The 22,898-nt window shown below is 38.4% G+C and overlaps 3 protein-coding genes across 6 annotated transcripts in view; 2 read left to right on the forward strand and 1 right to left on the reverse strand.

Annotated features, from left to right (window-relative positions):
* The window catches only part of tmcc3 (transmembrane and coiled-coil domain family 3), a 29,495-nt gene extending 26,920 nt beyond the window's left edge, over positions 1-2,575 (forward strand). For all 3 annotated transcript variants that reach the window (XM_055154172.1, XM_020926377.2, XM_055154173.1), the window contains one exon: positions 205-2,575. In XM_055154172.1, coding sequence (XP_055010147.1) covers positions 205-510 — 306 coding nt within the window. In that variant the 3' untranslated portion in view covers positions 511-2,575. The remainder of the gene's footprint in view (positions 1-204) is intronic.
* A 2,076-nt stretch (positions 2,576-4,651) lies between these two features.
* On the forward strand, positions 4,652-7,031 carry eri1 (exoribonuclease 1). The gene is made up of 7 exons (XM_020926683.2): positions 4,652-4,960; positions 5,118-5,290; positions 5,390-5,606; positions 5,685-5,768; positions 5,839-5,948; positions 6,038-6,152; positions 6,305-7,031. The coding sequence occupies exons 1-7, from the start codon at positions 4,883-4,885 to the stop codon at positions 6,545-6,547; spliced, it is 1,020 nt and encodes a 339-aa protein (XP_020782342.1). The 5' UTR covers positions 4,652-4,882; the 3' UTR covers positions 6,548-7,031.
* A 5-nt stretch (positions 7,032-7,036) lies between these two features.
* On the reverse strand, positions 7,037-22,835 carry lamb1b (laminin, beta 1b). 2 transcript variants are annotated; one of them, XM_020926327.2, is made up of 33 exons: positions 22,704-22,835; positions 22,187-22,359; positions 20,418-20,553; positions 19,446-19,519; positions 18,570-18,758; positions 18,394-18,457; positions 17,375-17,577; positions 17,178-17,298; positions 16,918-17,106; positions 15,976-16,152; positions 15,527-15,639; positions 15,360-15,439; positions 15,118-15,253; positions 14,879-15,037; positions 14,618-14,751; positions 14,427-14,547; positions 14,157-14,343; positions 13,932-14,075; positions 13,619-13,850; positions 13,355-13,518; positions 12,985-13,209; positions 12,457-12,674; positions 11,802-11,898; positions 10,484-10,853; positions 10,230-10,414; positions 9,915-10,156; positions 9,631-9,837; positions 9,404-9,548; positions 9,121-9,328; positions 8,802-8,943; positions 8,533-8,709; positions 7,982-8,141; positions 7,037-7,466 (listed from the first exon to the last, which is right to left on the reverse strand). In XM_020926327.2, the coding sequence occupies exons 1-33, from the start codon at positions 22,732-22,734 to the stop codon at positions 7,330-7,332; spliced, it is 5,340 nt and encodes a 1,779-aa protein (XP_020781986.1). In that variant the 5' UTR covers positions 22,735-22,835; the 3' UTR covers positions 7,037-7,329. The 2 variants fall into 2 exon arrangements, with proteins under 2 accessions (XP_020781986.1, XP_055009702.1); XM_055153727.1 differs by having other exon boundaries at positions 22,187-22,344; positions 22,704-22,828.
* Between the last annotated feature and the right edge of the window lie 63 nt (positions 22,836-22,898).

Consider the following 22,898-nt stretch of genomic DNA (forward strand, 5'->3'; position numbering starts at 1 on the left):
GCTACTGTGTCCAAATAATTTCCCTTGTGGATCAATAAAGCTTGTCTAAGTCTAAGTCTTAAAACTGGCTTTGTCAGGGATATTTTTAACATGCACATTACTGTTGCTGTTCCACTCAAATTGGCAGATTTTTGCAGTAGCCCAATAGTGTACATTATAGTATTATTATTCATGTATTAACCATGTTTTTTATTTTGTACACAGGAAGCCCTGGAGTCCTGCCAGACTCGAGTGTCTAAACTGGAGTTGCAGCAGCAGCAGCAGCAACAAACAGTGCAGCTGGAGAATGCAGATGCAAAGGTGCTGCTAGGTAAATGCATCAACATCATGTTGGCCATTGTCACGGTGATTCTGGTGTGTGTCTCCACGGCCGCAAAATTCACTGCCCCACTGCTACGAAGCCGCCTCCACCTGGCCCTCACCTGTATGGGACTGTCCGTGCTCGCTTTGCTCTGGAAGAATTGGGAACATTTACAGTGTGCTGTAGAAAGACTACTGCTTCCACCTTGAGCTACAAAGACTATTGAACTGTCTCTCAAGGGTTGTCCAGGTTTCCAGGTGACATGTTGCTGTGGAGACTTAGGAGGCAAAGACAGGTGTAGATGTAGCTTTATACCAGCAGACCAGCTCTCTCTCCCCATGAGGACCACACTCACAGTGAATTTATGGCTACAAGTTTTGCATGCCACATAGTTGCCAGGCAGTAGTGGCCAGCAGTAACCATAGAGCTGTCCACAAATATTCGCATAAACAATGCACACATATGTAAGCTGATAATTTATTTTGGCTGTTAAGTACTGTGTGTTAAGGAGTGAATGGGGCAAATGTTGAACAATGGGGCATCATGTTTCATCACTACAGTTGCACACTGACTGGACCAAATAAAGACCAGTGATACATTGGGTCAGTTTGATCTGACCTAATTTTAGATTTAGACTTTCATTTCAGCATGAAAATGGAGTGATTATTACCTGTGCTTAAAGGGTTGTTCCACCCATGTGCTGGCAACATGTGTCTTGTCCTTCACTTGCATAAGCCTGAAGGCATCCATTTAAAGATTGCTTTGTATGGTTTGTATCTGTGTCGTCCTGTCCATATATGTGTGGTGTGTCTCTTCTTTATTCCTTCTAAACTGTCTGATCTATGTGTTTTTATATGTCGGTGCTTTTAATGTGTGATAAAAGGAATCATTATGGAAAAGTTATAACACTATATTCATATGAAAACAATTTTCTATATGTATTAAGATATTTTACACCCAAAAATCTCCCTCAAATGCTGTCAAATGAAAATAATATACAGCATATATTTTCCAAATGCAGTAATGCTCAGGTGTTTTTGTGCTGCCCATATAATTCTAATAATATAGATTCTAATGCACCACTAATAAACAAGGTGAGAAGTGAGAAAGGTCGTCTGTGTAATAAATGTTGTTTACAGTTGTCTGACAAAGATGGACCATGAACTGTTTTAAGAAGTACTGTAAAAAAAAAAATCAAACTGGTTGTTTGTTGATTTTAATGTGTTTGTGTGATTTGAAAAAGGCTTGGCTGGTCTATCACTGCATCACTGCACCTCCTGCTGAGCAGAGAGACCCTGTGGCACACCAGTGATAGATTTTTATTGAACAAATTAAGCTTTTTGTGTCTTGTTGCATTCATTTTGCTAAGAAATAGGAGGTGTTCTCTGTTTTCAAAGATTTTGTCATATTTTTTGGCATGAGATCTTAAAATGCTATATGTTAACATATGAAAACATTACTGCAAAACAGTACAAGTAGGCATACAGCATTTGCTTCAAACTTGCTCCAGATTTATAATGTAGCCTATGTATAAAAAAAAATAGTTGGATAAATTATTGATTTATTTTTTTGTTATGTGAATGCAACAAGATATTTGACTAACATCTAACAATGTAGCCTCGACCCTCTACCCTCGTTTGCCCTCGACCTTTAATTATTGTGGTCATGAATGAGGTAAAGGGACTGCTGCCATTAATGTTTACATTGTAGATTATTGGCAGTAAATCTGTTATTTTGCTTTCAAAGCCAAATATAAACAAATTTGTTTTTGGGGGCATTTTACTACACACATTACAACAGATAACATGGCCTACAACAAACCTTCTAACTCAGGCCTACTACTTTTTTCTATTTTTAACAAGCTCAAATATTGTTTTAGTTTTCACTTGTTTTATTTTTAAAAATAAAATAAATTTATAAACTGAAAACACTGTGTCCCTTCTAATTATCATATGCCTAAAAACAGAATTAAATTCATTGTAAATGTGTATGTAGTCACTATCAGTGTCCCTAAATAAGGTAAGTTGAGTACAGAAAGACAGCATTGTAAGAACTATGTGCCATCTACTGGTAAATAATAAAATGCCTTCAAGGCTAATTTCATAGAAATATGCTGCATATTTTGAATTGCCTAAATTTAAACATTAAGGCTAACATTCCATCCAAGGCTACATTTTATTCATTGCTCTTTGTTTTGATTAAAGCCACATTATTTGTATTTGTTGATATAGTATTAATTAAATATGTCATAATTTTGACACAGACTATGAGGACCCCAGTGCACAGATCATTACATTTACTTGCTATATATTTTATTTATTCATTATTTCAGGCACAAATATTATTTGGTCCATACTTAAAAATGAAAAAAGGGGTGGGGAGCTGTGTACAATGGACTACATTTTCTCAGCATATTTGCCTGGGCATACAGTTTACAATACTGTCATCCTACCAATCATCTGTGGCAAAGTGACCAAGGTATTTGGTCTCTTTAGTCACAATCATGATGTTACTCTTTGTGGAATAATGTTTAATTATATATATATATATATATGTGTGTGTATATATGTGTATATATATATGTGTGTGTATATATGTGTATATATATATGTGTGTGTATATATGTGTGTGTGTGTGTGTGTGTATATATATATATATATATATATTTTTTTTTTTTTTGTCATAGTTTGAGTAGACTTTTAATAGCTTTTGCTTCCCAGCACTGTAAAGACTTATGATAACGAGATTATTGCTGACTTTAGTTCCACTGACACAGCCTGTTTTACAAATGTTTAACTCTGTACAGTTCATCAAAATAATTAACAATTTAAATAAAAACGGGGAGAGTGCCCCACCTTATTGTGCACTGTTACTAACATTAAAAGACTCTGATACAGCATTGTCCCATTTCACTCTCATTGTTTAGCATACCAGAACACTAAACTCGAATCAAATACTTTGACACCTCTAATGACTAATTTCAGGAATAATTTGTTGTGGTTTCTTTATCAAACGCCATAATGGCATCAATAAAACAGAAATATAGATGAATTCAAACCAAGTTACTGCCCAAAAATTTCTTTCAGTGCATAAATTCACATCATTTCCATGTCCTTTTTTGAATCCAAACTGATTGCCATTAGTTAAAACATACACTTCCAATCTTGTGTCATTTTCTAAAAATTTAAGGGGAATGCTGGCAGGGGTAATAGGTCCAAACTATTTAAATGAGCTTTAGAGACAGGAACTAAAACAACAAAAATAATAGAACTGGGCAGGACACCATGAGTTAAAAAGTTGGTAAAACAACATATACAGCAGAGGGCATAATTTATGATTTGAATATTTCCACCAAGTTTTAAAATGTCATCATAGATTTCACTGGCACGAACCACCATGTCGTCATATCAGCATTATCAATATTAACATTATCACTTTTCACTGAGTTAAACAGATCGCAAAAATGTTTACACAATTCAGTACACAAGTCAGGAATATTATCATAGTCACATACACCTTCAGTGTTTGATGGCAGTAGAGTTTTAACATTGTTCCTAACTTTAACATTATTTCAAAATTTATGGTCATTGAGCTGGAGTCCTTTGGCAAGAGAGTCTGCTCTCTCATAATATATTCTTTTCTTTTAATAGAACTGTAACGAAGAGTATATTTAAATCTAGCATTAGTCACTTTTTTAGACTCAAACAATGCCTCTTGTTAAGGCTTCCCTGCGTCATGCCAGAGATTGAAAGCTTCCCTAGCAGCAACATGATGATGTTTAATATGGCAACTTTTGTGATTCTTATTTTGAAGACACTGACCACTGTCTTCCAGAACTTGAATAATGATTTCATATAACTCACAGTTCTCTGCAGTGCTTAAAAATTCTTAGTTTGGATCAAGACATGTCAATGCATCCCTTGGTAGATTGACAGTCTGCAGCAGAGCATCTTTGCTGCATAATTATTAATTTTTACTTTAGACCAGTCAAGTCTAGCTGCAAGACCATCATTTCTTTTAATCACAAGTGCTAATATGTTATCCACATTTAAAGACATGACTAAACGTATATAAGCAAAAGTGGCAAAGGTTTACAAAATGTCAGTAATACTTAAATAGGCTTAGGCATCTGCTGTACAAATACAATGATTCAACCAACTACTTACAAAAATATTAAAAAATATAAAACTATTATAATGTAACCTTCATATCACAATGCCTAATGAGTGAATAGTTAAGATCTTTTACTGTCTATAAAAGTTTGTTTAGATTTAGTATTTAACGTTTACATGAAAGGCCTCCAGAACAGACGGGGGCGCGCTAGAGTTATCTCCTTCAGACAGTACCGGAAGCAGTTTTAACTGACCTCTCACGAAACAGCGCGCTTTACCAAAACTTTGCGAAATTATAGCTTGTTTTAACACATTTACCTGCTCATTATCTTTTCTTTCACGTCACGTGTGATATGTGGATTACTGTTTACTCACGTTCTTTGGTTTAGTGTCTCTTTTATGTTTTAATAGCTGCTAAAAAGGCTCATAGGTTTTAAGGTTGCGTCTGTGTACAACGATTTTGTTTTGGATGGATGAGCACAAGGAGAACATTTGTTCAGACAGCAGATTGAAGATGTCTGATATACGAAGACATGATAAAGACAAGGTTAGTACATGAATCTTTGCTGCTAAATCAATCCCGAGAGCAACCAAGATCGTGACATTTGCTGCTTTGTTAACAACTGCCAGTTGTATGCTGTTGCCATTAATTGTATTTATCTGTTGGCAATTGATGAGTGTAACCATTGTTTTTATTCCTCCAGTCTTGCATTAGGATATGTGCAGATGAAGATCCTACCCCCAACACGTCCTCTCCGTCTAATGGAGATTACAGTCATCCTGTGTATAAAGAAATTGCTTTGGCTAATGGGCAGATTAACCGCATGTCTAAAGAAGAGCTTCGAAAGAAATTGTCCGATCTAAAGCTTGACACAAGGTAAGAAATATACGTTATATATATTCCGCAGTTCCTCCTCAATGATTTGTCAAGCAATTAATGTAGTCTTCACTAATTTTGCATTTTTCATATGTTAAGAGGTGTGAAGGATGTCATGAAGAAAAGGTTGAAGAGCCACTACAAGAAGCAAAAGCTGCAGCAGTCCGCAGCAGAGGGAGGCCTTACTGACACATACTACGACTACATTTGTGTGGTGGACTTTGAGGCAACATGTGAAAAGGATAACCCTCCAGGCTTCAAGCATGAAATTATTGAGTTTCCAATGGTTCTCATCAACACAGAGACTTTGGAAATTGTTAGTTGTGCTATTTCTTATTCAAATGTGAATATTATCATTATGACATTGTACTAACTAGATGTGCATTCCTTTCAGGTGGACTCTTTCCAGGAATATGTTAAGCCAGAACTGAACCCACAACTTTCTGAGTTCTGTGTAAATCTAACCGGAATCACTCAGGTTGGTAGAAGACACCCTTGATACCACATATATATTGATTTGTTATTGCAACTCTCTTTTTGTGTAACAGAAAATGGTTGATGAAGCAGACCCCTTTCCAGTTGTCCTTGAAAAAGCTGTAGCTTGGCTTCAGGAACGAGAGCTTGGGACAAAATACAAATATGCCATTCTGACTGATGGGTATTTATTTACTTTTTTTTTTTTTACACAAACCGCATTTTGTGCATTGTTTTGCCAGATTCACCATGCTAACTGTTTTAACTTCTTAGGGCTTGGGACATGAGCAAGTTTCTGAACATCCAGTGTACCATAAGTCGTATCAGATATCCCCAATTTGCAAAGAAATGGATAAATATAAGGAAATCATATGGAAATTTTTATAAGGTATGACAAAAACTAATCAATACAAATTGACTGATAATAGTTAAATATTTTGTAAACCAATATAATGTAATATTCTATTCACTGAGATAATAAATGTATATAGTTGCAGTTTATTTTTGTACATTCTTACATTGACTCTTGTTTGTCCTTAGGTCCCACGCCCACAGACAAAGCTGAGTACAATGTTGGATAAACTGGGTCTGAAGTATGAAGGCCGCCCTCACTCTGGTTTAGACGATTCTAGAAACATTGCCCGAATCGCTCTGCGGATGCTGCAGGATGGGTGCCAGTTGCGGGTCAATGAGCGCATGCATGCTGGCCAGTTACACTCAGTCCCCAGCTCAGCCCCAGTGGAAGGAGCCCCTCCACCACACAACCCCCGCTCCAGGGAGTAACCAACTGTGTATATACTGAAAGCTGGCCTTAAAGCAAATTTATTTTTGCCGTTTGTGTGTTATGACAGCATTGACTGTCAACAGACTAAAGGGTGCCACGTGCCAATTTAGTTTCTTTTAGAGAAGTTAAAGACAGGCACACCAGCATTTGTTATTTTGTCATCGTCATTGTATTAATACAGCTTAATTTGTTACCTGTAATTAAAGGTAAATTGCCAATAGATGTCTTGTCACATCGAATACATGTTTAAAGCACTTTCATTGTGTTGAAGGTTTGTCATCCAGTATAAAGTCTAGACTTTATATTGAATTGGTATCTTCTTGACACAAGATTCAAACTTTGATATTTTTGTACAACAGTAAAGTAATATTCAGAGTTAATATTTCACTACTTCGTTGTCAACTTGTAATCTGTGCCTAATGTGAGCAGAATTTATGGAGTATTCAGAAAAATTAACAATGAATAAATACTTTACGAAATGCCTCTGGTGTTTTTTAATGAAGTTTATTTTCTCCATTCACAATACAAATATTCAAGTTTGTCCAAATAACTTTTAGGATGTATAAAATATATAAATGTGAAATAAACTAATTTAACTTAATTATTAAATTTCATAGAAAGGCATACATTGTTGCAATATTTGGCACAGAGGATTTCGAATTTAGCTCTAGTTTCCTGTGACTAAATGGCATCATGATTTGTAATGTTTTAAATTTTTAGAATGCTATCAAATTCCCAGCCAACAATTCAATAAATGGGACATCTGGTTTAATACTGTTAATCAGACACAGGTGCTGTACAGTGTCACTTTGTAGCTGATCTCTTCTAAGATACGACGAACCATCTCCTCCAACTGAGCCAACTCTGCAGCTTTGACCTCAAGAATCCTCTGATTGGCCTCATAAGATGTCTCCAACTCTAAAAAGGGAAGGGAGAAAAACAAGAATTTAAAAGCAACACCGCTTAAACTGCATAAAACATCTAGAAGAGCCAGATCACTTGAATGAGTCTATGGACAAAGACATTTAAAACAATTTAAGAACATTCTCCATGGAGGTTGATAAGTCTAAAGGTCTTATATTACTTATTAAGAAATGTTGTTTCTTTAAAAACTTACCTGGATTGCTGTTTTATTTCATTCACGTGTTTCTATAGCCCTTTATTATTAGTCTGTCTACATCTGTGTTAACAGCTATCTTTACCTTTAGTTCAGAAGAGATGGGCAATTCCAGGGCTGAAATGGTATGGAGTTTAAAAACACAGTGGTGAGAGGAACTCCTGAATATGCAGGGTTTGTTTGTTTTTCTATGTTTTCAGTACAGTAAAACATCAATAAAAGCTCTGTGGTGGGGCTTTAAAATGACATCTTAGTTGACATTTAGGCCGACCATACACTTTTTATGGCATTACCACATTAAATCAGTGTTTTTTACCCTTGAGCCTTTGCAGTTTGATGCTGCTCTGGGCCAGCAGCTCTTTGGCCTCTTGCTGCAGTTCATCAGCCCGTATCCTCGCCTGAAGCACCGCCTCCCCTTTATCCTCAACCAGGTCCTGTACTTCATTAAATCTATCCTTCACTTCCAGGTTAAACTCCTTTACACAGACACAAACAAGATGGGAAGGTATGTCAACAAAGCATGAACCATCAGGTTAGAAACATGGTCTTACCAAAGCACAATGTGTGAAAAAAAAAGCTGGGATAAGATTAGAACTGGCAATGTAGAGCAAAGTAGAGTAATACATTTCTTAATTGTTCTTAAATTATATATCAGGGGTAGGATTGGAAGGTTGTTCAGTCTCAGGTGTATTTAACTTTGCAGGTTTCTATATTTGTTTTTCACAACATGGCAAATATATTTCTCTATCTTCTGTGCATGCACATACATGAACTGAAATGTAACTCCTCATCCTTGCAATTACTATGTGAAAATTTATGAAATTATTATAAATTGGTCAAAAATAAATATTTGTCAAAGCAATAGACCTGCTCTGCTTCATCTGCATTCTGTTTCGCCTGCTCGCTGGTCACGTCTGCAGTCTCTACCAGCCTGTTCATTTCGAGGTTATCCTGTCTCAATAAGCCAACCTCCTTTTCCAGTTGAACCAGGCGACCTGTAGTGTTACTCAGTTTTAGCTCTGATGTAGCAGTTTCGGATTCCACCTAAATTACAAAAAATTGCATTCTAGTAATTAACGCACACAAAGTAAAGCACAGTTTTTGTAATAAAATCTGTATCAAAAACATAGTCTTACTGAAATGAGCAGGTCTAGTGTTCCCTTAGTGTTGTTCAGAGCCAGTTGTATGGCATCAGCTGCAAGAGTCTGGGCCTTCTTTGTCTCTTCTAAGGCCTCTTTCACAACATCTACACTCTCCTTTGTGTCAGACGCCTTTTTACTATAACAATTCACAGTATTAGATTATTACTGCTTAAAATAATTTATTTGTTACATAACGATATGAAATTCTTTTAAACCTTTAGATGATGATGGTATACTGCAATGTACAGTGACACAATGCCTTACTCTGACAAGAAAATATACACTGAAAGTACAGCTGAAATATTTTTGCTACCTTGCTTCCTTGGCCTCCTTGAGAAGTGTCTCTGCAGCCTTGATGTCCAGGGCACTTTGTGTGAGGATGGTCTCTACACTGGTCAGGCTGCCCACCTTTTCCTTTATCTCCTCGGTCAGCTCCTGCAGTTTCTGTGTAGAAGCTGGCATCTGTAGAGCCAGCACCTCGGTGGCTACAGCTTCAATTACAGATAAGTCTGCCTTGTCATCTACACAATAAAAATATAACAAGGGTTAAGCTAAGTAATTTATCACACCTGTGTTTAACTGTTGCATTTTCTTACTGGTCAGAAGATCACGTATTTCTTTAATAAGGTCTCGAAGTTGGTTGTTGCTTTGCTCCACTCTCTCTTTGCTCTCGTTCGATTTCTTCAGCACTTCCAGAGCATTCACTTTAGCCTCATCTGCTCGGACCTTAGCTTCCCATACCTGTTAGCAAATTAATACAAGTGAATATATTTATTATATTTTTGCTTTGACTTTCCACACTTAAACTAAAATGTTGACTTACCAATTTTGATAGCTTGTCCACCTCCTGCATGGCTGTATCAATATCTTTATCTAAATCTTTGGCTGATTTCAAAGCTGTTTCAGATGTTGTGACAAGACTTTTGCACCCTTCTCCTCCACAGTGGGATTCACTATCCTTGCTCATGCAACTTAGGCCACCACAGGGGGAGCCAGAGCAGCTCTCTCCTTCTACTGCACCTCCACAGATCTAAACTCACACAGAAATGAGTCTAAGGTTTAAATAATCACATTTCTATTACGTATATTCATTTGGTTGAATTGTACCTGTGTGCTCAGTGGAGACAGGTCAAATTCATTCAGCTCATTCTCTAGTTTTTTCAGCTTTTCCAAATTGCGTTGGTGCTTCCGATCAAACTCTTTTTTACTGTTCCTAAGTTTGTCCTCTGTGACTTTCCGTACAGCCTCTGAAATCGCCACTGTGTTACCAGGAATGGTTGTGGAAATGTTGGCGCGGATTTCAGCCTTAGTGGACTCTGTGTGTGCTTGAGCAATAGTGTCCATGGCACCTGAAACAAACAAGTTGTAGAATGTCTCATGTTGCCATTTTGTGGGTATATATCATAGTATTTTATCATTTACCCTGTATATTGGCATTTTTGGCATCAAATACTTGTTGCCTAAGCTCCTTCACAGTTTGGTCCAGTTTGTTGGCTTTATTTGTCAGTTCTTCCAAGTTGGCATCTGTGCTGTTGGTATCGCCATGCAAGACATCTAAAGTCTTCTCTGTTGTGTTCAGCATCCCATTAACAAAGGACATAACACCACTAATAGACAAAAAAATACCATTATTATCAAACACACATTATCCCATGTTCTTTCTATGAGTTTCTTACGCTATTTGGTGCATCAAATCTTGTATTTCCTCCAACTTGGCAGCTGCTGGGTTGTTTTCAACTATATCTTTGAGAGCCCTGATATTTGTCTCTAAACTGCTAACTAGTTCTTTATATGGTGCTGTTACTCCACTGGTCTGAAGCTCAGTCACTTGGGCCTCAAGTCGTTGTGTCTGATTGTTCAGTTCATTAACAACAGTGTCCCATTCTGTAAAGCAATCATGGCAGGGCTCACAATTAGGAAACTCCCCTTGGTATCCTCTGGCGCACTTGTCACATCTCATGCCCGACACGCCCTTCACACATGTACACTGTCCTGTGGCGCGATGGCACTGCTCACTGGCGATCCCCCGAGGGTCACAATCACAAGCTACAAAAATACAGGTAATGTTTAAGTATACTGTTTTTTACAGTAGACCCTTTCTAAAAGGTGTGAGTGGTGACTGTGTAGAAGTAACAATTTACAAGAGTGAACTAATTTAAGAGTTTACTTAAACCTTACATGAAAAATAATGTTGAACTAAAAAGTCATAGTGACTCCGTAAATGTCAGTACAGTATGAGTAAGGAACAAGGAATGTTGTTGTGGTTCATTTTCAGCCCTGTAACAACTTGCATCATTGAAATACTTTATGAGAGAGAAATGAGAGAGGGTCCCATAGCTTTGTGTTTTCAATTAAAACAGAGCACCTAAAAACATTGACAATTCATCAGCCATGTCACTGGATGGGTTTGCTTAAATCACACAGTCTGATAAACTAGTACTTGTTTAAAACTGTGCTGAAATATCTCATAAGTGGATTATATATGCAACACAGACAGGAAGAGGGGTCCAGCTGCTCAGAGTACTTAGAAACCATTACAAAATACAGCCGGGATAAGTCAGGATTTCAGGGTCCTCTGGGTGTTGGCCCATGACGAAAATGTTTTCCTGGGAGTTTGGGCTAACATCTGGTTCTCATGAGCAGAGAATGAGAGGTCAGTCCTAGATTCCAAGACCCCCTCCCTTTTTCTACTCTCTTCTCCTGCTGTCTTTCCCTGAGAGCAAAGAAGCTACTGTCTACAGTGGTTTTACAGATAGTCTTGGGAAATTTAAATTGGCTTGTCGTTCTAGCAATCTGTTCTGCAGACAATAAAACATGAACACTGGATTTGAGACTAAACACAAGTGCCAAGTGATCTTGAAACAATCATAGCTGTAAATGTATAAAAAATGTGTAGCAGGATATAATGAGGTACAATGAATGAGTGTAGCAAAAATGGGGGTTAAAAAGGGATATCTGTAATTTCTGTTGTTTACTTTCTGTAAAGTTACCTACCATGACATTTGACCTCTGGATTTCCCCAAAATAGTTCTCTGCACTCTCGACAAGTCCTACCACCAAAACCAGGTTTGCATGAACATTGTCCAGTTACCTAAAGAAATAAATCATTTACTAAAAACAACTACAAAAAGAGTAATTATATAACAAAAATATAAAAATATTCTGTTTGTATATAAATATATAAATAATAAATAAATAATATATATATATATATATATATATATATATAAAATGACGTTTATTATTAAACTGTGTATTCTGAGACTTCCTTCCTTTTGGTGGAGTGGAGTGGAGCCAATAAACATGGAAACCTAAACTCTGTGCGCAAGTGTGCAAACAGTAAAGGGTTGAGTGAGGGGAGGATATACTATTCTGTTCAGTTCCTGTGAGACTAGTACTAAAATTCACGAAGAATGGAAAGAAAAAGAAAGCAAACCCAAACAGAGAAAACTCTAGTTGACTACAGCCGCAAAGAATAATTTGGCAAGTGAAGTCTAAACACTAGACTAGACACTGTGCCACAAAAATCATTTAGCAATACAAACTTTCCTTTAGAGTTTATTTCAATTACTTCACTATGCTGCATCGATGAAAATGAAATCTAGCCTTTTTTTGTACGTAATAACAATTCCTGTAGTATAAATCTAACCAGATCACATGAGGACCCAAAAGAGTGCTTCGGGTCACAGTCACATCGATCACAGCCTTTTCCACTGGTGATATTCCAGGTATCTGCTGCACAGCGATCACAGTTTTGACCCACAACATTGGGCAGGCAGGGACACTGGCCGGAGAGCTGGTCACATTGGCATCCATCAGGAGAGGAACAAGCCTGTGCCACAGTGCCCACCAAGTAACACATGCACTCTACGGAACAAATAGTTAGGAATAATTAGGGCAGTCACAAGAACATATTTGAAGTGCAATATATTTCTGAAATATAGATGATAAATGATAATATAAAAGCTGATTTATGCCACTGACACAATAACTCTAAATCAGGAATATAGAAAAAACTTCCTGAAATCCTGAAAGTTCCTTACTTGTACAAAAATAAGCACTCACAATAAATACTGACCCCCAATAATTATTGTCCCCTCTACCATCTATGGATGAGTCAATATACAGTAGTAAATACTGTGACTTGTCTAAGAATATTGGAAAAACAGTTACTTACTCCTACAACTCTGAGTAGCTGCATTGCCATAATACCCAAGTTTGCAGTGCTGACATGCGTATCCTTGTGTGTGGTACAGGCATTTGAGACAGGCCCCTGAGCGAACATCACAGGCACCTGGGTCATGCATGTCTATGTTGTTATTACACTGACAGGGCAAACAGCGGCCTCTGGGCACCAACGGGTTCCCAAAATAGCCAGGAGCGCACTCGTCACACCTGGACCCTACAGGAATGCACAAAAATGAAAATTAGACCTTTCAATATTTGTGCTAAAACAAAACATATTAAAGGGGTTTGTTGTTAATGTCATGTGCATTAGGTAAAAGAGCATCAACTGAGAAAACAGCAATAACAAATGTTTTATCTACCTTTGTAGCCAGGATTGCACACACACACCAGCTGGTTACTATAGGCCAAGTGGTAACAGCTATCAGCAAATTGGCGTCCACTGCTGGGACCTTCAGGGCACATGCAGGGGCGACAGTGGCCACCTGAACCCAGCTCTGGGTCACCATGGTAACCATCCAAACATCTGCAGGTAGACAATTTAAAACATGAGGGAACGTACAGAGACCTATTGATATATAAAATCAATTATGAAAGGATATTTCGTATGTATGGAGTCATTGTACCGTTCGCAGTGATGTCCTGCTGTGTAATCTCGGCATCCCTGGCACTCCCCTGTTTGGGGATTGCAGTAGTCACTGTGCCCGTTACACTGGCATGGTCTACAGTGAGGGAAGCCCCAAAAGCCAGGCAGACAGTGGGAACACTTGCGCCCTGTGGCTCCTGGGACACAATGACACTGTCCTGTAGCTTCATGGCAAAAAGCATCAACCGATCCTCTGGGATCGCAGTCACAAGCTGGTAACATAAGACAGATACACTGACAAGACAGAATGTATATTGTGCATGTTGTTATTGTTGTATTGTGTAATTTCTTACGTCTGCACCCAGCTGGACTGAAAAGGAAGGTAGCAGGTGCACAGTGCTCACAGTTCCTACCAACAACGTTAGGTCGACACTGACACTGTCCACCATTTGGTTGACACACAGCACTCAGCGACCCCTGGGGGTCACACTGACATTCTAGGAAAGAGTAGGAACGTTTATCAAAACAGCATAAAATAATGGTTTTAATAAAAATATCATGTCACTGTTATATCATACCCATGGCTCCTTTATGAAGCAAAGCAGAGACACTGAAAATGTAGTCATTACAGATGTCTGTCATTGGACTTTTTACTACACTCTGGCTGCTTTCAAGGCAGCGGTAGCGCTGAAAGGTGTCCCAGGCTCCTTCTCCATCTGTCCCTTCAAATATGTTGAGTTCTCTGACCCGGGGCATCAACACCAGCTGAAAGATAAAAGAAGAGTCAGCTCTATAAAAACAAACAGACTGAACAAAAAGAATAAATAAACATTTGGAGACAGACTTACAGAGTCAATGAGTGTGTATGGATTGTTGGCATCGGTCACAGACGAGTACCGGGGAAGACTGACACGGACTGTGTAGTTAAGTCCTTTTTCAAAGCAGACAGGACGGGTCAGCAGCACATGTCTGAGAAAAAACATACATTTAGTATCTCTTCTGTTATTGCTCAAAACGACAACTGGTCTGCAGTTTTTACCGAGATCCAGGTGGCAGAGAAATGTACTGCTCGTCTCCTCCCTGGATGGAGCTGCCACAGTGGCTGATGTAATTTGGAGGGTTATACACGGGGCGCTGGATTCTGACATTCACCTGATCCAACTGCTCTGGCAACTGTCCAGATGTACTTGTGTTTACATTCAGCCAGTCAAATATATTTATAATTGGACATACTTTTGGAAAAGCAGTCAAATATTTGGTTCACATTACAAATATTGTGTATCATGTGTAGTTATCTTACCTGAGGCTCATAGCGAATAAGAATATCGTAATCCATGGACTCAGGAATGTTGTTTATATTGAACTCGAGGTAAGCCCCTTCTGGTACATTTACAAAGCCCATACCGGTCCATGTAGGGCTGCGGTCCAAAGGATAAGGTCTAGGTACCACAGTAACACCCTAAGACAAGACACACAGCAAAACAGTTTATAAACAAATTTGGTAAATGTATTACGGCAGTACAAAATGTAAAATATTACTGGTCCATGCTTGGCATCCTCTGCCTCATATGTGTAGTGATCCAGAGCAATGAAGTAGAAGCCAGACTCAACTTGGTCACACTGACGACCAAACATGTGCTCCCGACATACACACTGTCCATTGTAGGGGTCACAGCTGTAAGAGATTTTATTTTTATTATTTACATTTTCATTTATTGTGTTAACATTGCACTCTTCACAACCTGCCTACAAAATGCATTTAATGTCTGTTCAAAGCTTACTTGTTATTAACTGCTCCGCCTTGGTCACAGTCACATGGCCTGCATCCATCCATATCATTGGATAGACCCCAGTGTTGCGGCTTAAGAAAAAGAAAAAATACATTAAAAAACATTACAACTAGAAAACATAAAAAACAGGTCATGCCAAATTGTCCAACGATACAGACCATGCATTGATCGCAGTTATGTCCATTCACATGGCGTTTGCAAAAACAACTTCCTGTCTTTGAGTCACAAGGGTTTCCTCCAGGCAGTGTTCCCAGTGGGTTACAGGTGCAAGCTGCCAAAATACATAGTTATATTAGTAACATGAATCACATCTTTGTTATTTTTTCCAGTACTGTAACCAAGAATGCTGGAATAATCTACCACTAACAAAATGAGTGTCTCCATCTTCCAATTGCACTTTCAACTAGCGCTTTTGCTATATATCAGGCATATTCATATTCATATTCTGGTCCCATTTGGTAGAAAAGGTTTCAAAGGTAGTCATCCATTTTTAAAATCATGACATTTTGGTCTGAGAAACTATGGTTAAATACAGCACTGAGCTAAAATTCACATATGGTTATTAATATATAGTAAATCAATAGTAAGCAGAGGTAATTTGACTTACGCAAACAGCCATCGGGTCCCTCCCCCAGTCCGTGATGTCCTGGGCGACAGTGGTCACATCGCTCTCCTTCCACATTGGCTTTACAACGACACTGGCCTGAGATCAGTCCAGCAGAAACATCTGTTCTAGAGTCACACAAACCTCCCTGAAGAGATCCGGATGGGTCACAGTTACAGGCTGAAAAAAAACAAAGACCCAGACACAGACAGTGTTTTTTCAGCATGGTTAAACTTAGTACACTTAGGTTGTGTTCACACCATTCTTGAATCTCTACAATTTTAAATTAAGATGGAGTACAGTTGCACGTTTGACTATCAGATTGCACATTTGTTGACCTGGTTGACCTGATTAATATCTCTGTAATTACTGACCCCATCCATATAAAACAGAGTTTGCAAAAGTTCAACATCCTCTCTGTCAATACAGTTAAACAAAAATGAAATAACTGCTTAAATAATAGCTTTCTTTCAAAACCATAGCATCTTCCAGAGAATTATATGTTGCCCTCATCCATCCATTTTCGTCCGCTTATCCGGGGACTTCCCTCACCCCAGACACGTCCTCCAGCTCCTCCGGGGGAACGGAAGGAGGCCCCCGGGATAAGTAATCAATATATTCTATATACTATACTTACTATATCTAAAATAATTGTATAATTACATTCGTATTAGAAAATAGGATTAGACGGTAAAAGAGCATTTTAAAAACACAAAGAGATTCCCTGCATGTTCAATTTCAAAGACCTATTGCCCCTCATACCCAGTACTTAGCAGGTAATTACAATCATGCTTGAACAGTTACTTTTAGCTCTTCACTTCAAAGACTTTGTCATAGTTACTGCGTTCAGCTGCAGATGTTTCTTGTCAGTGCTTATGAACAAGATACATTATTTAACAACTCCATGACAGGCGTGCAGGGAGAGGTCATGCCAGGGTGACTCACGTTCGCAGACATTGGGGTCCCTCAGGTCTCTGTTGGGGTGATGGTAAAAAAAGGGCGCACACTGCTCGCATTGCCGCCCGATGGTGTTGTGCTGGCAGTTTTCACACACACCCCCGCTCACATTGCCACTGGTTTTGTACACTGCCATGTCAAAATGGCAGGAGGTAGAGTGTTCATTGCAGTCACACTCTGAAATTGACAGAAGGGAAAATAATAAGTTTAAAATTTTTTTGCAGATTCAAGAAATATGAAATACATACTCTTGCAAGCATGAGTATTACGGCCCTCAGCTGGTCTCCAAGGCAAATCATGGTAAAAGTCTTGGCAACGTTCGCAGTTCAGTCCTTCAGTGTTGTGATTACAAACACAGCGTCCATGAACCTGCAGGAAGTTTATGACGTAAGGTGAGAAGATATTTGATATATGGTTATGGATTATCTATTGTATGTTGATGTACCATGCCATCAGCTCCAGTTGGCGCTCCATCAATGGGGGCACATTCAGAAGCGTGGCCATAGCAGAAGCAGTTGCCGCGGACGACCATGTCATAGAGAGCGTAGTAATACTTCTCTTTGACCTCATCACGAGAGTCAAGCAGGTTGTCGCCCAAAGTGTGGAGCTTGATAAACTTCACTCTGAGGTTAGTGATCTTCAGCATGTCTGTAAATATACACATATTTATTAGTCATACTGGGTACATTTATGGCCACTAAAAACGTAAACAACTAAAAATTTCAGATAACTCAATAATTAGATGTAATTATTAATATGGGTTCACATGCCTAAGAGAAATCTGATTAGCAAAAAAACCCCCAAAACAATTAATTGTGAACTTACCTTCTTTAAAAAATTTATAAATTTTTGTCTTTGCAGGTTTGCCCTTATTTGCATATTTCTTTCTCGGCAAAATCAACAAAATCAGACATAAAAATCTGACTCCAGTAATCAGGTAATGATCAGTTTTTGTTGTGCATGTAAACCAGCCACTCATACTAGATAATAACTTTTTTCTACACAACGCAATATACATGTCCACAGCATTTGCCACAAACATGAGCCCCCTGTGTTCTTTGGTCTGAATATCTTACAGTGTGTGTGAATGTTCTGAGATGTAGTCACTTCCTTGTGTGAAATTCTTACTGTCTCTTCTCTGACCCTTCAGCTGTAAATCAAGTGTGTGTTACCTGGACTACAGACAATCAAATATTAATGGTGTAATATTTTGGTCTACAGGTTATGCTGTTTCATTCATAAAACCAAACACAGAACTGGTACTGCATACAGGTACATTCCTTATTTGTGATTTATAAGCGCTAAAATCTTTATCAGTGATATTGGGGGATTTCATATATTGGTGTTGGCAAAATGTTACAATATTTCAATATATAGTGAATACTGACTAAATAATAGTAATAATTTTACAAATCTGTATTGATCAGACCATTCCTAAACCCATGTTAAACGCATGCATCTTACTTTGTATCCTCAAGCTATAGGGGTCCTCAATCTCAAAAGCTGGGTCCAACACTCGGAAGATTACCTACAAATTGGCAAATGTAAAGAAATATATATATATATATATATATATATATATTTTTTTTATTAGTAGATTGACATTATTTTACTTCAAAATATATATAAAAAAAATGCACCTCTCCCTCTGTGGATGGTTCAATGTCTGAGTAGCGCGAGTCACAGATGATGTCGTCCACTTTGACCATAGGGCCCACTGAAACATCGGGGAAGGAGGACCCACAGTCATAGGCAAAATAGCGATACACCTGCCATGAATTCCCAAAGTCCATGGACCTCTCTATCACCATTGCAGCTGGCCGAAATGTCTGTAAATATTAATAGACTAAATTCAGAGGAGAGAAGCTTTGAGTGGGCTACCTTTATCACTGTTTTATATTGTCTGCACCTTATTTATGGGATTTGGCAACATCTTGGCCTCGTGGGCACTATGCTGTTTTGTTTCTAACTGCCAAACTGACACAAACAGATCATAGTTTTATTACTCAATTCTTGATCAGAAGCTAATGCCACATTGTCATTCAATTAATAAATAAAGATGATAAAGGGATATTTAACACGTTTTACAACTGAACTTAAAGGCATAAATAAGGGTTAAAAATGTGAAAGTAAGCCATTACGTAGTAAATTCAAAATTATATTGTAATTACAATTTATGGCTACCACTTAAAATAACTAGTACACGTTACAAAGGAACCGAGAAAATTGTGTCTTCTCTGTCATGAACAGAGCTGGGAAGGATGTACAATGTGCATCTGGTCAATGACAAACAGTGTCAGAGTTGATGACAGGCATATAACCAGATGGCCACCAGTGCTGCAGACCAAAGGTGTTTTTACTGCTCTTGAAGCCCTCCTCATTCCCACTGTCCTCCAGAGACCAAAACTATTCTACACATTCCTCAACTACAGCTGTCCAGCACTGAATCTGTCTCCCTTGGTTTCTATGGGAAAGCTTTGTGTATAATAAGTATAGTGTAAAACTTAGAAAGACACCTTGAAAGTCATGATAAGATGTGTGAAGTGAAACTCAGCCTCCAGGTCCAGTTGGATGGTAACATTCTCCACACCTGATAAAAACAGTCATGATTAAAAACAGGCTAACGTAACATTTATTGCTCTATAAAACTTACACAATTGCAATATAGTGGAAAACATAAGTCCTATTTTCCACACATGCACTCTCTAAAGTGATGGTATTCTTAAGAAGGTGTACGTCATGGTGGAAGTGCGTTTGGAGATACAGATGGCTTTGAAACAGCAGGAAACTGGCTGTGAGTGTGAGATTAACCCACTCACTGCAGCACCTCCTTCCTTCTATGCTTCTGAAGCACTTTTACAACATCTTAGGTTTTGTGTGAGTAGCTAATTTGTCTTACAATCACTAATAGTACTAGGCATCATGGTAAAGGCATCATGCTTTGATATTTTAGTAAAACGCTCTGCTATAATTGTAAGTTTTGCAGTTGCTTAGCGCACTGAAAACAATAAGGGTGCCCTAGGGAAACAGGAAACTTTTAAACATCAAAAAATTCCCAGGCCTGCAACTACTCCTGTATACGGAAATAGTGGAATGTTACTGTAGAGGTTTGCTGGTCATAGAATAGTTTCAGTAACTGTTAATCTGTTTATATAGATTGACCTAAATCATGAAAAAAAGATTAAACCTTATTTCTATGTGTGTGTCAATAATGTGTCCAAAATGCGCAGGTTTTGCAAAGCCTCCTTATTCCACTTGTATTACTTATTACACTTATTCTACTCATGTACTTCTAATTAGCACACCTGTTCCATGCAACTCACTTGTAAGCCCCACCCCCTCGCCCTGCTATGATTGGCTGTGTGATGTTCTAGTCCAGTCATTAGTGAGGTCAGTTCCCATGAGAACACTGCGAGTTGTGGCTCTCACACTGCTGCACTGTCCCTTGTTTCAAACAGGAGTAATAATCAGGAATGTGTCTTTCTCACCATTTTCTGACTGCCACCAGGTCTTAAGACGATTATGAGCAAAGGTGGTAACGACATTTTCGATGGTGTGGCTAATGGGGTTGGTGTGCTCGTCGTACATCAGTCTGGAATCACACTTAAAGCATTTCTTCTCCTCCTACAAAAAAAAAGAGAAAACTCAATGATCAGTGAGACATATAATGAAAAATCTACTATTAACCATGTTATAACTGTTGTCTCTAATCACTAACTTTTTTCATGCACTACTGAATGCTCACTTATTTCCTTTCCCTGCCCACAGCTCTGTACTTTTGCGCAACTATAAAACAAATGAAAACTCAAGTCATACACGTCAATAATGTTGTGTAGCCATTAAAAAATAATTTAAACACATAAGCTACATGTAAATCTGCAGCTTGTTATGGTGAAATGCCACTATGAAAAGGCAGGGACTCTCAATTTTGCAATTTCGAAAAGGTCAGTGGTCCCATTACTGATTGTATTGGAGGTATGAACTAAATGTAAAACAAATTATACATGTTATAGGTTATTGCTGTGTACCAGAAAATGGCATAATATTAGGCTGCAACAAGAAATTTCAAAGTGCGATATATTGTTAAAGAAAATATAGACAATACTCGATAATATTGAAACTGATTTATACCACTGACACAATAGCCAAAAAGCAGAATATCCCAAAACACTATTCTATATGCACTATAAAAAAATAAATAGCACTTTTGTAGGATACCTCAAGAATGAGTCATAGAAGTTATTTATTCAACCCTCTTCAGGAAAATGAGGAAACACATAGGGCAGGGAATGGGCAGGGTGGCTATATTACTTCACTAAAAATATTTCATAATAAACCTACTTGTGGCATCAAGATCCTACTAATACTATGTCATGCTTTTCAACCAAACATAAACCTTCCAGATGAGTTGTGGTCAGAGCAATGGTGTTTACATGAGGTTGGTGGTACTCTCACTCATGCTGTCATGAGGATTAGTTTCTCAACAGATGGTTTGGCAAACATACAAACTATACTCCAGTTCTCACACACATCTGCATACAGCCTTATATCATATGCCTACAATGTGTGAAGAAACAAGAATTTCCCAGTTTGACCCTGTCTGTGCCAAATACATTAAAATGTGACTAGGTAGCAAAACTTAAAGTTGAACTACTTCTGTTGACTTCCTGCTTTTCATACTTGCTTATCTCCAGAGCAGAAAATGCATTAAAGTGTGTCCATGATTTCATAAGGAGTCCATTCACACAGCCAGACCGCCAAAGGGTGTTAGATAAAAAGAGAATCTCCCTTCTTCGACCCCTGATCAGTCCGCACACAGCACACAGGGCAGGGATTGTGAGGCATACAGCTCTTTATTGTGGATGGGAATGCTTACTCCCACTCATCGAGACAACAGGCAGATGCTGTGCAAATTAGTATAATGTAGCTGGCTGCAAAAATGCCTTAGTTAATCTGACATTTTAGCAAATAGAATGTGGAAAATCTGGAATGTGTGTTAATTTTATATAGCCTATTTAACAAGTGTGGTCTCAATGCTCAGTACAAGCACATCCTCATTTATCTAATTATCTAACCAGTACTACAGTAATTCAGAACACATGACTTACATGGTTACTGTTTTACCATTGCTGCCCTTGTGTGGCATCATAATCTAGTATCCCATAGGCAAAAACTGTTAGTAATAACAATAGGCCTGTAAAAGAAATGCATGTTTATTGTTTCTGAAACTTTAACAATAGTAAGCTTAGATCATTACCTCCAGATGCCCAACAATGCAGAAGCGCTCTGGGTGCTGCAGGCCACAGGTGGATGAGGAGGTGAGTTTGTGAGCTCGGCCGATCAGGAGGTCACCTGTGGCAGGGTAACAGCTGCCCTCCGTGCACACATCTGCAAACTCTGGAAGCTGGGCCCAGGCTGGGCACCACAGCGCTGTAAGTCAGTACGTCTGTTATTACAGTGTTTCGAGAGAATAAATACCGAAATGAAGCCTTCTAAAAGCATCCAGATGACTCAAGACAGAACATTTTTTTGCTTTGTACATTTACGTAAATTACCTTCACGTGAATTTCATTTAGAAGAAGAAAAAAAATGTATGCTCATGACAATCTACTAGGGCTATCATAAAGTAGGCCTAATCTTTTCTGAATAGGGCAAATATAACAGGCTGATATAATTGTGGTATAATTATTTTGACAGCTACGTGGATGCATAATGATGTCTGTCAAAAAGATTCACATAAGGTTCTGATGGCAATAGCATTTGAGAAAACTCACCCAAAGTTAGAAGCTGAAGAAGAAGCAGCATCTCCGGGTGTGGAGATTAGCGGATCCCTGGTCCAGGAGCCAGTGGATCCCACAGCGATGTGTATCTGTGAGTGAATTCCAAAAAGAGTTGACTTGTAGAATAGCCCAACTTTGAGTCCCCATCCCACCCCGATCCCATCGACCAGCCATACCCCGCCTTTCTCT

This window comes from Boleophthalmus pectinirostris, unplaced genomic scaffold, assembly GCF_026225935.1.
Source record: "Boleophthalmus pectinirostris isolate CB_2022bp ecotype Guang Dong unplaced genomic scaffold, ASM2622593v1 HiC_scaffold_18, whole genome shotgun sequence".
Taxonomy (NCBI): domain Eukaryota; kingdom Metazoa; phylum Chordata; class Actinopteri; order Gobiiformes; family Gobiidae; genus Boleophthalmus; species Boleophthalmus pectinirostris.

Coding starts and splice junctions, on each gene's coding strand:
- eri1 (XM_020926683.2), top strand. CDS start 4,883: ATGGATGAGCACAAGGAGAACATTTGTTCAGACAGCAGATTGAAGATG. Junction 4,961..5,117: donor GAAGACATGATAAAGACAAG/GTTAGTACATGA, acceptor TTATTCCTCCAG/TCTTGCATTAGGATATGTGC. Junction 6,153..6,304: donor CATATGGAAATTTTTATAAG/GTATGACAAAAA, acceptor GTTTGTCCTTAG/GTCCCACGCCCACAGACAAA.
- lamb1b (XM_020926327.2), bottom strand. CDS start 22,734: ATGCTGCTTCTTCTTCAGCTTCTAACTTTGG. Junction 16,153..16,917: donor GGACCCCAATGTCTGCGAAC/GTGAGTCACCCT, acceptor GTTTTTTTTCAG/CCTGTAACTGTGACCCATCC. Junction 11,899..12,456: donor TTGGGTCCTCATGTGATCTG/GTTAGATTTATA, acceptor TTATTTCTTTAG/GTAACTGGACAATGTTCATG.